The sequence below is a fragment of the Crocodylus siamensis genome, chromosome 3 (genome assembly GCF_052110815.1).
Source record: "Crocodylus siamensis isolate JL-2025a chromosome 3, ASM5211081v1, whole genome shotgun sequence".
NCBI lineage: Eukaryota > Metazoa > Chordata > Crocodylia > Crocodylidae > Crocodylus > Crocodylus siamensis.
The window spans coordinates 118,461,214-118,474,572 of record NC_143397.1 but is presented as its reverse complement, the minus strand read 5'-3'; the positions used below and the strand labels follow the sequence as shown (position 1 = coordinate 118,474,572).

Below are 13,359 nucleotides of genomic sequence, written 5' to 3'. Positions count from 1 at the left end.
ACAGCAGTGTAAATCTTTTGACTTCATATGTTCAAACAAAGGTTTTCCTTTTCTTATTTTTCAGTTTTTATAGCAAGCCTCTCATAGTCTCTCTAGGTTCAATGATTATAGGGTTTAAGAGCCCAGAGATAGACATTGCATTGATTTCAACTATTATCCAAAACAGTGGTTTAGAAGAGGGTCCCATCATTAGTCTGAAGGTATCCCTTGTTAGATTCAAAGTACTCTAGAAAATGCCAACTCTTAAGTTTCACTCATTTCTTGACTGCAAAAATAATTTCTGTTGACAAGAACTCTGAGGTCACACCAGGATCTCCCAGTGTCAAAAAACCCCTGCTGCACTGTGAATTAGCAGTGGCACATAGTTGCACACGCACCGTGTAAGGTTTGTAGTTCCTCAGATGGCTTTGAGGCACCGCAAACCACACGTGTGCTTGTGGGGACATGCCCTGAAAGACCACACCAGGTCAGAATTTTTGCATGCTATAGATTCCAATCTGAAATCGCTGGATTTATATTGTGAGAGCCCAGGGTAGATATGCACCTTTACAGACTAACTAAATAATATATATATAGAGAGAGAAAGCACAACCTTTCATGAACCCATATTCACTTCATCAGATGCTGTGAAAAGACGTGTAGAAAGCCAAGTATAAGAAGGGGAGGGAAATTAGAATATAAAAGACAAGGAGAGGTGAGAGAGGGGGCAGTAGTAGGAGAGAAAAGCAATTGACCAGTAAATATAAAGGGGGGTCATAAATTGTAAGACTGGAAGGGGCCTCAGAAGATCATTGGGTCCACCCCCCTGCACCAAGCAGGAAAGGGTCACAAAAATTAATCCAGGTAATGAGAGATGAATCCGTAGCTCCTATTTAAATCTTATGCAACACAGCTCAGTTTGTGGGTGATTTCTTATTTTGCAGTTTCCTGTTCAAACTGTCTTAATTTTTTTTTTTTTTTGCCTTAGAACAGCAATCTTGAGGTTAGCAAGGGAGTGTCCAGGGAGGTTGAAATGTTCTGCTACAGGATTTTGTATCTTTCTGATGTATCAGCTGATGTCAGATCAGTGTTGATTCATTCTTACTCCTAGAGATTGCCTTGTTTGTCCAGTGTAGAGAGTAGAAGGATGCTGTAAGTAGATGACGGCATATATGACACTGGTAGAGTTGCAAGTGGAAGAACCTTGGAAGTTGCACCTCTTGTTACTAGGTCAAGTGATTATGTGATGTGTGTTGATGTGGAGACACAGCAGGCATTTGGGTCCATTTCAAGGCCTGGTGGCTTGCTGAGGATGAGAGTTCGTTAGTCTGTTGTTTGAGAGACACTGTTTGAGGTTGGGAGTCTGTCTGTAAGCCAGGACAGGTTTGTCCCTGAAGACTACTTTGAGGTGGTCATCCTTTCCCAGGAGGGGTTGGAGGTCATTAATGATGTGTCTTAGGTGTTCCAGCTGGGGACTGTAGGTGACGACCAGAGTAATTCTGTTGCTCTTGTCCCAGGGTTGGTATCATGGCAGGTCAGAGTGAGGTTTGAGTCTGGCTTTGTTGATCTGAGTGGGATTGTATTGTAATTGTAAGAATCCCTGTTCTAGATACTTAAGGCATTCATCTCATTCCACTGGCAATGCATAGGGGGTGCATGTGGGTGCATATGAACCCCCTAAGATAGGTGATGCACGCTCTGAGAAAAGTGCCACCAATGCTGCTGGTGGCACCTGCGGGCAATCGCTGCTCATTACACACATACCCCCCCAACCCCCCACTACCACTAACACCACCGGCGGCATCTGTGGACGGTCTCTGATCACTGCTGGCCACCGCCAACACTGCTGCCGCCATGCCCCTACTGCCGACACCGAAAATGACAACACCTGTGGGTGGTCACCATGCCCCCCCACCTCCCTGCACAGGGGCGCGCAGTGTTCATGTCCCATTCAGTAGGGTCAGAGCAGATCTGGTTGTAACATAGAGCTTAGCTGTAGAAAATGGATGTAGTGGTGTGCTTACAGCCCCCATTTTCTATTGCTGCAGTGAGTAGGATGCATATCAATGGCTTGAAGTTGTAGTCAGTTATGTTTAGATTGGATTTCAGGAAGAGCTTCTTCACTGTTAGAACAGTGAGGTGGTAGAGTGGACCGTGTAGGGAAGTTGTGGAATCCCCATCATTGGAGGTTTTCAAGAAGTAGCTATGTCTGGAGTGCTCTGTAAAAATGACAGTTGGAAGCCCAAGAGCCCCCATAACACAAAAGGGATAGCTGGGAGATTGAAAGAAGTATTCTGCAGCCGGGAGCAGGTGGATATTAGAAAGGGCCAGGTTCAGTAGCAGGAGAATGTTTATGCAGAGAATACAGAAAGGAGAGCTATGGCTGTCCAGATAAAGAGGGTGTTTGGTTTCTCCATGTTTTGGGGATTTTCTGGTTGCTACATGGGTACTGGGAAGAAAATTTTCCCCCTCCTGTTGCTACATGTGTCAGGGTTTCTTTTCACCCTTCTCAGAAGTGGAGTGAGGGGTAAGTGCTCTAAGCACTGTGTTAGGGGATAAGAACAGACCATTCAAATTATCCTGCAGAAGAGAACTTCTGCATCTTCTCTGGAGCTTGATCCAATAGGTTTACTTCGAGGATTCCTACCAGATTGAGCCCCTCAAGTGGGGAAGGTAGGGAAACATCTAATTTGTGGATTCCAACTAGGCTGAGGAATGAGGTAGCCAGGAAGCAGCTCAGCAAGCTCAGGACAAAGGTGCTTCTAGTTATAATGAAAAGCCAAATTTTAGGCATCTGGGGAACTAACGTTAAACATGTAGGTGGCTCAAGGTGTAAACAGCAACAGATCTAGAGAATCCAAGGATTCCTATAGATGTGCAGCAAGGCTGCATCAGAACAGACTCAATTAATTGAGTCTGCTGGAGCATGGAAATTGATGCACTCTGGCATTCCCTTGTGCCACATGCATCAGCATCCCTGCACTGAAAAATGGCAGCGGGGTGCTTTAAGCTGAAGCTTCTTCAATGACCTTTAGTTCAAAGGGTCCTGCCACCATTTTTCAGCATAGAGACACTGATACATGTGATGCTTAGGTGCTTTTAGTTAGCATGGCTCACTAATTAAAGCACCTTCCCCACCTGACACAGCACATCTATAAATGCCCCAATTTTTTTGCTTAAGTGCCAAAGTCCCATATTCAGGAATTGCAGAAATCTAGATCTTTCACTGACAATGTCCAGCTCCCGATCTGTTAAGTCGTCATTTTAGGAAGTCTCAAGCTTCCCATAATCCTTAGCATCCAGTTCTCCTTCCCCAGATTGGCTGAGCCTCATGTCGGATGGTGAGGAGCAGCATGAGGAAAAAGGGAATTTGGGTGCATCTACCATGATTGAACTAATGCACATTAAATGATTTTTGGTAGGTGTCTACACATGCTGAGACTTGGGACTAAACTTAGTCCCAAATCCCTCCAGTGCTGCCATGTGCCCCTAGGGAGCTCCAGTCTCTGGCCACATGGCTGCCAGCACTTGGCAGGCATGTTGAAGCCAAACTGAGCTGCCAGCACTTGGCAGCCATCTTAGGAACTCTTATCCCCAGCCAGCCCCTTCCCTGCCCAGAAGCTGCATATCCAGCACTGGGGCAGCACATGCCAGCTCCCTCCTTCCCCACCCTGCCTCCCCATGCCCCTGCCTCTGTCAGCAATGCCGAGTGTCCCGCTGCTCAAGCCTGGCCCCTGCCAGCAATGGTGCTGGCCCTGCAGGCCCTAGGAGGCACCCCCCACCCAGGCACCAAGACAGCCATGCACCCACCAGTAGAGGCCAGGGCACCAGCTGTGGGAGGTCCTGGCTGACCCCCTTTGCCTGCACTCCCCACTCCAGCCTGGCTGCCCCGGAACCCATACACCCCCTACCCCTGCCCACCCCCAGCACTACTGTCAGGTCAGGCACATATGTGAAACCAAAAATCTTCATTAGCCTCACAATCCCCACCACCATCTCTCTCTCTTTCCCCCCCTCAACAAACAGTGCTGCTCCACCACTGTCCCCACCCACCAACAATAAAAAACCCTACTTACAAGTGGAAAACTATATAGACAGCAGCCCAGCCCTGGGGTAGGAGAGGCAGCCATCCAGGAGCCCTGGGGCTGGGCTCAGAACAGCCCCCTAGTGGCTGGGCAGACCCAGCACTAAATTTATTGCCGGGTTGTGTCTACACGTGCGTTAATGCATTTTAACAAATTGTGCCTAAATTTGATACCTGCATCTTAGGCATGGTTAACCTAATATGAAGCATGTTCCCAACGAAATGGAAGATATTTGACAACCTTAGAGCCCATGTAAATGAAGACAGGTCAGATCGTAACCCCTAAAACCCTATCCAAATCCATTCTTCAGTTATAATTCATGTATTGAATTGCTTTATAACTGCCTTAGCTATAAATTCATTCTGATTATTTGTAGTAAATGCTGGCCTCATTTATGTATGTTGGCTGTGTTCCTGGAACTAGTGATTTTGGAAAGGAATCTGTTCACATTTCAAAAAAATACTAAAACAAATTAGTCATTATAGCTGGAGAAGCTGGAAACCTTGACAACCAACAAGTGGGAGAGAATTCATTGTCCACTAGCCCTGGCTATTATTGTCACAAGATTCTCGTTTGAAATTAATATGGAAGTCAGTATTGTAGTTTTACTATCATAATGGCAACAGTAATTATACTGAACAATGGCAGCAATATCAGTTGGCTTTTATCATTACCTTCTGGGTGTTTTATCATTCTGTTTTAATGTGCTTTTCAACTAATTTGCCCATTCGTCTGCAATTCCCTGGCTCACTTTAACAAACTTTTAAAAATATAGGTGCCACAATTTTTAACAGAACCTTCTATAGTTTTGTCAGCAGAAGAAAGCATAACATCTGGGCCTGGTGATTTACTGCTTTTTTTCTGATATGATGTGGGGGGTCTAATCAATAGATTTCTGCAAGTATAGATCATGTCACCTCATGGAAATCACATCAGTCATCACTTCTTCAAATTATTTGAACATATAAGTAGCAGATAAAGGAAAATGAATTGACTCTCAAAAAGTCTGTGAAAAAGTCCCATGCACAATGCTAGTAAAGAAACTGAGTAATCGGAGGGTTAAAGGCAAGGAATTGCCATGAATTAAAAGCTACTAAGAAGACAGAAAGTTCCTTAAAATTCTGTGTGAGGTTTCATGTTCATAGGAATGTAGGGCTTACCAAGATGTCAACAGGTCATTTAGTCCAACCATCTGCTACAGGCAGGATCATCCCAATAAAATCGTCCCAGTCAAGTGTTTGTCTAACTTGCTCTTAACAATTTCCGAGGACAAAGATTCTACAGCCTTTCTGAGTAGCCTGTTCTTACGCTTAACAACCCTCATATTGAGAGAGTCTTTCCTAATATCCAGTCTAAATTTCCTCTGCTGAAATTTGAGACCATTGCTCCTAGTCCTGTCCTGTGTTGCCTCAAAGAATAGTCTGTCTCTATCCTCTTTATAACCACCCTTTGGGTATTTGAAGACTGTTATCAACAAGTATCCTAGTTTTCTCTGATAAAAAAAATCCCCAATTTTAAGATTTAAAAAAGTAGCTTAAAATCCACATTTTTTCCATGATTCTATATAGTGGTGTTTCATTTTAATCATGGAAAAACATGGATTTAGGGTTACTTGTTTTCAACCAAAAATTAGAGATTTTTTTTAAATAAAAAAACCCCAGGATCCCTGGTTATCAAATCCTACCTCAGCCTTCAATAGCCCTAGTACTTTCAGTCTTTCCTCATAACTCATGCTTTCCAGGCCTCTAATCATTTTTGTTGCTTTGCGCTAGACTCTTTCCAATCTGTCCATATCTTTCTTGATGTGTAGGGCCCAAAACTGTACACAGTATTCCACGTGAGGACTCACGAATGCCAAATAAAGCAGAAGAATCACTTTGCTTGCTATGCAAGCAACACTGCTGTTTATAACAGCCCAGTATGTTGTTGACTTTTTGGGGAATAAGAGCACATTCTTGGTTTATATTAATTTTATGGTTCACTGTAACCAGATCCTTCTCTGTAGTACCACAGCTTAGCCAGTCATTCCTCAGTTTGTATTTGTACATAGTTATACCAACCCAAGTGTAAGACTTTTTACTTGTACTTGTTGAATTTCATCTGATTGTTTTTGGATCATTTCTCCGGTTTATCCATGTTATTCTGGATCCTAGTCCTGGACCCTCCACAGTGTTTGTATCTCCAAACAGCTTGATGTCATGCACAAATTTACTAAGCATGCACACAGTCCTCTTGCCCAAATCATTAACAAGGATGTTAAACAATATCAGACCCAAGACAGACCCCTGGGGAACCCCACTGAATACCTCACTTGATGTTTTTTAATGTATTTACTAGGGCTGTGCAAAATGGGCCCTGTTTGATTCGGATTCAACCCAAATCAGGGACAGTGAGTGATTCAGTCCGTTGATTTGGATTACTGTCCCTGATTCAATTCGTCTGAATCCAAATCTGAAGATTCGATGCTGATTCGGTGAATCAGTGATTTAGACACAGGCACACAACTTTCAAAGCTTTTTTTCTATGTACCTTAAGGCTCGTGATTGCTGCAGTGCTGTGGCACACGGAGCATCCCATAGGAGCATGGGGGGGCTCTCCAGCATGCTCAGCAGCAGACCCAGAAGTGGACCGGAAGTACTTCCAGTCCACTTACGGGTCTGCCAGGGAGCGCGCGCAGGGGGGCCCCCTGCCTAACCCCTCCAGCTCAGCGATTGGACACAAAGGGACCCTGGGTGCCCCCCCAGACCCAGGAGACACCAGTCATCGAGCCAGGGAGCTGCAGGGAGCCAGGGAGGTGCCCCCTTGCATGCTCCCCGGTGAACCAGGAAGTGGACCGGAAGTGCTTCTGGTCAACTTCTGGGTCTGTCGCCCAGCATGTAGGTGAGACCCCCGTGCTTCTGTAGGATGCTGCATCTGCCCCAGCACCACAGTGTTCAAAGCCCCAGCTATCTAGAGGTATGTAGAAGAGACATTTAAAGCTGTGTCTATGTCTGAATCACTGAATCTGTCCGAATCTCTCCAAATCGATTTGGAGGGTTCCGATTCAATTCAGAGAGATTAAAGGGTCCTCTGATTTGATTCAGATTTGGAGATTCAGCCACTGAACCAGGCTGAATCTCTGCCAAATCAAATCAGGGACTGAAGCTTTGTACCGCCCTAGTATTTACTAATGATCTCAAAAGGGCAGGGAGAAAATGAGATTGAAAAACTTACAAAAGACACCAATTTATTTAGATTAGTCAGGACCAGAGGGAGTTGTGAAGATTTTAAGAGTTCTTAAAGCTCCTTAAGTTCTTCAGTGAGTTAGCTGGGCTGGAAGCATGATGAGAAATGAAGTGTAATGTATAATGTCCAAAGTATAATGTAATGCACACTGGAGGAAGAAAGAAAAGTAGTTATGCACCTTACAACAGTCTGTCTCTGCTCAGGAAAGGAACCTATAGAAAACCTCTGCTCAAAGTGCACCCAACGTAACAAAGCAATGCATACATAATATATAATAAATGGGTGGAAAAAATAAGGAGAATGTTACAGTGCTGTTTTATAAATCAATCTTGTGGATACCCCTAAAATATTCCAGGCAGTATTGTTCACCCAGTCTTAGAAAGAATATTACAGAATTAGGGCACATCAAAAGGGTGATGCAAATGATTGATAGCCTGGTAAAATTCATATGAACAGAGACTGACAAGAATAGCATTGTTTAACTTAGGAGGGACATGAGAAAAGTATATATAACAAAGAATGGTACAGAGAAGGGAGAACAGAGTGTGCACTCTCCTGATGCTATAACACAGCAGAAGAAAACAAAAGGGACAAGGGCCTGCAATTAAATTATAAAACGGCGAATTCTAACCTGCTAAAATAATTGTATGTTCATGCACAGAATAGTTCGACTGTGAAAGTCACTGCCATAACAGGCTGGTCAGGCTCAGAACTTAGCAAGGTTCGAAAAGAGGCTGGACATTTAGAAGGATAACAAGAATATACACAGACATCTTAAATAATAACAACAAAAACTGAAGAAGGACTATAAAATGCCATGTTCCTGAGCATAACCGAGTCCCTAACTATTAGATGTACTGAGGTGAGGCTGATTACTCTTCCCTCTGAAGCAACTGGTGCTGACCACTGTTGAAGACAGGATTATGCACTTGATGGACCTTAAGTCTGACCCATTATGGCAGTTCCTGTGTTCACCCTTACATTTATACATTTGAGCTCTTCAAATGTATGAATGTGCATTGAGTAATATATTTTACCATAGCCAACCAAGAACCCTGTTTTCTCTATGTAAGAAACTTCCAGGCTCTAAAGTACTCTATCAGCTAAAGTCTGATAGAGCAGGGAGATACAGTTATCCAGAGAGATTATCATAGACATTTGCTAAACAGAACCAGAAAATATGCTATTGAAATAAACTAAAACCCCAGTGATTCTAGTGTGTGGTGTTTCTCTGAAAAGGATGTTAGGTATTAAGGACATTCTGTCTTCTATATTTTTAAGCAAAGCAACTTCTGTTCCAACACTGTGACAGCCTGAGTGGCAGCCCATTCTCACAGTGAAGAATCTACCACCTCCATTTTCATTACTCCTATTTTGAGCTCTGAATTTTTTTATTATATTTTGTGAAATTCTTATATATTCTTATTGGCAGTTTATAAATCAGACTTGAGTCTATTCCATATTTGCTTAGGGCTAGTTTCTAACTGAGACTGAAAGTTTTCCGTATTCCTTCTTAGTGTTGTATCTAGGCAGGCCAAAATGTTAGTGTTGGCACTTGGTGGGAATGTAGGAAAGCAACCCAGATAGTCCCAACAGATGCAAGAGTGGAGGATGGGGAGGAAAAAGTGGAGAGCAGGTAGGACCTCTACTCCAATCTTTATGCCTATACATCAGCCAGCTGAGATGGCTGCTGAAGGGAGGTAACTGGTACTGACAGACCCAGAACTGGTAGTCTGGGTCTGCACCCCAGAAAGTGGCATCACCAGTTATTTGCCCACAGTGCAGATTAGAAACCCTGGCTGATACTGTGCTGCTATACAGCCCATGCTATAGTCTTTCTCTTTTTCCCCCCACTCATGCAGAATGCCATCAGAATCTAAGATTGTTAAATGAAATTTCTTCTTGCAGTGCTGATTTATTAATACACACTTCAGAAGCAATAAAAAACTGCATATGACACACAGCTTCAGCCATACAATAGCGGGCTCAATTTATCATTTAAATTGTTGAAAGTTTTACCTCAAGTATATATTTGGCCCATGAATAATGAAAATGAAAGCTGGATTAAAAAAATAAACAGACGTTTTAAACTTCATTTTAAGTGCTGCAATAAACAAATGCAATAAGTTTCACCCTGGAACAGAGTAAAAGAGAAGCAACTCAAAGCATCCAGATTTGAGCTCTGAACTATATGCTCTGCAGCCTTCTTACTATCCTCACACTGTGCTAAAGTTCCTTTAGGAACTATTGAAAGCTATTGCATTTCCAGCTTAATTTAAAAAAAATCCCAAATCCCTGGGTTTCTTGAAGGTTCATGCTTTAAATTAAACCCTGCTCCTTCAGAGACCTAAGCACAGGTTGCAGGTAGCAATAATCAAGTCTCATAAGTGGGAGGTTATTCCTGGGGGAAAGCCCTTAATTGTCAAAGTCAAAATAACCAAATCTTCAGTTGAAAAGGGGGAAGAGGAAGGGCATGAAGGCACTTAAAACTTACGTAACAAAAAATGAAAGTAGCTGAAGATGGCTACTAGCCTAGAGGGAAGAGAGGCACAAGGTTGAGAACTTAACCTATGTCTCTTTCCCTTTCCCTTTCTTCTTCTTATCCCTCTCTGTGGCCGTGTGACACCCTCAAAGAGGGATTTGGCTATGAGAGCCATGGGCTAAGATCTGGGGGTCTCCTGCTGACAGTGCCAGAGAAAGTACCTACTCCCACAGATTCCTCTGAATTTGGGCTGCTGTTCTTGCATAAGCCATGACATGGGCCCAGACATTTACAATATCCATAGTCACTTAGCTTTTCTATGTTGTCAGAATTTTCCTGAGGAACGTTAATGACAAAAGGAAAAGGTGATTTTCAGGAGCTTACATCTGAGGCAAAGTCTAACAGAATTTAATGGGACAAAGAAAAGACATTTCTTTAACTTGAAAGCTTTCCCCCTGTGAAGTTCAAAGGCTACAGCAACAAAGAAAGTGTTAGAACATCTCAAAAAAGGGATCATAAGAATATTTATGTTAGGCCACCTAAATACAGAGGCCATTACCAGCTCCCTCTATAATAAAAGAAGCCATAGTTGTGTTCACAGAACTGGTACTCTGCTTTTTACAATGGTTGTTTCCAGCTATTGAGCTCTGAATGGCAGCACAGGATCTAACTGAGGACTGCTGTTTATTAATAGAAGTGATAATAAGAGAGCACTCAACTGCTATGTATTGCTGGTACTTGTGGGGAAGAAAAATACCTCGGCTCCCCATATCTGGGTTCTATTGAAAGTCTTGAATGAAGGCAGCAATGGTTTATCTTTAAAGAACGCTTCTAAACTTTGGGGAAGTTCAGTCCCATCTCCACTGATTAAAGAGTATAAATATAGTTTTCACATGTGTCTGTACAGAAACAAATTGCTATTGTTAATCTGTTTTCTCGAGGTACTGACAGTAAAATAATAGAGTTTGAATTAAATGACGTGAGATATGTAAAAACAAATGTCTGATTCTTCTTTTAGTATATTGCTGACATCAGCCTTTTTAATTGCTTGAAGAACGCTAACTAAAGTATATAACAGCTTATAAGAAGTTCCTTTATATAAACTTTGTCATTTCTTTAACCTTTCCTCCTTTTTACCATTACAGTTATTTGGCTGTTTCTTAGCATGGGAGACTCGAAACGTCAGCATTCCTGCTTTGAATGACAGCAAATACATCGGGATGAGTGTATACAATGTGGGGATAATGTGTATTATTGGTGCAGCAGTTTCATTCCTCACTCGAGATCAGCCCAATGTTCAGTTTTGTATTGTTGCTTTAGTCATTATATTCTGCAGTACCATTACACTCTGCCTTGTGTTTGTACCTAAGGTAAGTTGTGTGCTGATTCTTCAATTTTTATTTTCTTTTTTAGGACAATTCTATGTTAAGTACATTTCTGCAAGAAGGATATGTGCAAATGTTAAATCAAATCAATCTGTAATTTGTTATCCCTGAAATGTGTGAACAACAAAGTTCCATAAGATTTTGGAAAAACTGGAATGCATAAATCAAATTTGCAAGAATTTGAATATATACATTTGTAATGCGCACACTCTCTCCCTAACTCTCTAAGCCCAAGAAAGAGAGAAAAAGGTTTGAGTCTGTAATTTCAAAAGATGGGTGACAGTATACCCTCCAGATCCTAGGACTGAGTCCACAACATCCAACCTGAGCTCAGTGACAGTCTGAGCCAGAAGTTTGCCAAAAAGCTCCTCTGGATTTCTTCCCAGCATCCACTTGCAGACCTACCAGAGGCTGAAGACTCAAGAGTGCTGGAGTCCAGAGCAGCCTCACTGTGAACTTTTTCAGTTCTGAACCATGCCCATGGAGGTGGGCGGCTGGGATATCCTCAGCCCAATGCTCCCAGGACCTGCCACTGCCCTGGTATAGATAAACTGTGTGGTTCATTCTTTTGGGCTAGGGACAGAAGCTACACATAAACTGGTTTAAATGATCAGAAACTAGTTTAAACCAGAAGTTCAGTTTAAGATAAGCTTGTGATACATTAGTCGATGCATCGCAAGCAGGGCTAAGGAAGTGATACTTCCTCTTTACTCAGTGATGGTGAGACCCCAGCTGGAGTACTGTGTCCAGTTCTGGGCACCGTACTTCAAAAAAGACATTGAGAATCTTGAAAGGGTCCAGAGAAGGGCTACAAACCTTATGAGGAAAGACTAAGGGATCTGGGACTATTCAGTCTGGGGAAGAGAAGACTGAGCGGGGAATTTGTGGCCATCTAGAAGTATGTAAGGGGTGAATATTGGGAACTGGGGGAAAAACTGTTCACTGGGGCACCCCAGGGGAAGATAAGGAGTAATGGCCATAAACTGTTAGAGGGAGGTTTCAGGTTGGATGTAGGGAAGGACTTCTTTATGGTAAGGGTGACCAGAATCTGGAATAGACTTCCCAAGGAGGTGGTGCAGTCCCCAACCTTGGATGTCTTCAAGAGGAGACTGGACAGACACCTTGCTGGAATCATTTGATCTCAGCAGTATTCCTGCCCAGAGAGGGCGGGTTGGACTCGATGATCTTTCAAGGTCCCCACCAGCCTTTCATTTCTATGATTTCTATAATTTCTACAATGTAGTATCAGACTTAACTGATTTAGGGCAAACCAGTTTAGGGAACTTCTGTCCCAGATCTCTTCCTGGTTCAAGTTAAGTCACAGCCCCCCAGCATCCCAGGATGCTTTGCAGTCCTGGACCATGCTGCCCATCCAGTGGAGCAGGTACTGCCTTGCCAGTCTACTCCTTAGCCTGCTTTCTGCCTGTGTCCATCAGCCCATAGAGACAGGGGGAGGGGAACAGACCCCCCCCCCAACCCCCCGTAGCCAGGATCTACACAGAACATGGGGGGGAGGGCAAGCCCCTGTGGTGCTGGCTTTTCTGATCATGACAGACCTCTCCCCTCCCAGCTGCTGATTGCTTCAGTGTCCCCAGGGCAGGAGCTCCCCAGTGTCCCTATGCTGGGCTGCAGGGACAGGCACCCGGCTGAGAGAACTTCTTTTCCCTTGCTCCTGTGACTGCAGCTGAAGCAATCATCAGCTGGGAAGGGGGAGGAGAAGACTCCCCCTCAGCTCCCCAGGGCTGCCTGGGCTGAGAAACCCAGGCAGGAGGCAATCTCCTGAGGAGGCTCTACCAAGGTGGGCCAGCACCCTCCCTCCCATGGGAGGACAGCAGAGATTTGGGGATGCTTGGCTGGCCTGGCAATGGCCAGCAGGCTGGGAGATGTGCTCACACATCCCCTGCCTACTGGCCTGGGTCAGTGTAGAACTCCCCCTGTCTTTCCTAATTAAAAACTGAATATCAGTTCAGTTGGTTATCAGTTCAGTCTATGCAGCTAAGAGGATGCTGCCTACTTTGAATCAATTTAGCCTCAGGCTTTTGACTGTCTGCACTTAGCCCTGGAGACTGTAAAGGAAGAAGGTTAGATCAGTGGTGGGGGTGCTTACTGGGGACTCACAGACCTGGTCAAGTTCTCTTGTCTGTCACGGGCTTATTGTGAGACTTTAGGCCTGTGACTCAGTCTCTCCTCAGTTTTCCAATCT

General features: G+C 43.7%; 1 protein-coding gene across 1 annotated transcript in view; it reads left to right on the top strand.

Moving 5' to 3' along the window:
• Positions 1–13,359, top strand: part of GABBR2 (gamma-aminobutyric acid type B receptor subunit 2) — a 989,086-nt gene that overhangs the window by 948,657 nt on the left and 27,070 nt on the right. Inside the window, exon 15 of the mRNA XM_090039096.1 lies at positions 10,917–11,141. Within this exon, the coding sequence (XP_089895222.1) occupies positions 10,917–11,141 (225 nt within the window). The remainder of the gene's footprint in view (positions 1–10,916; positions 11,142–13,359) is intronic.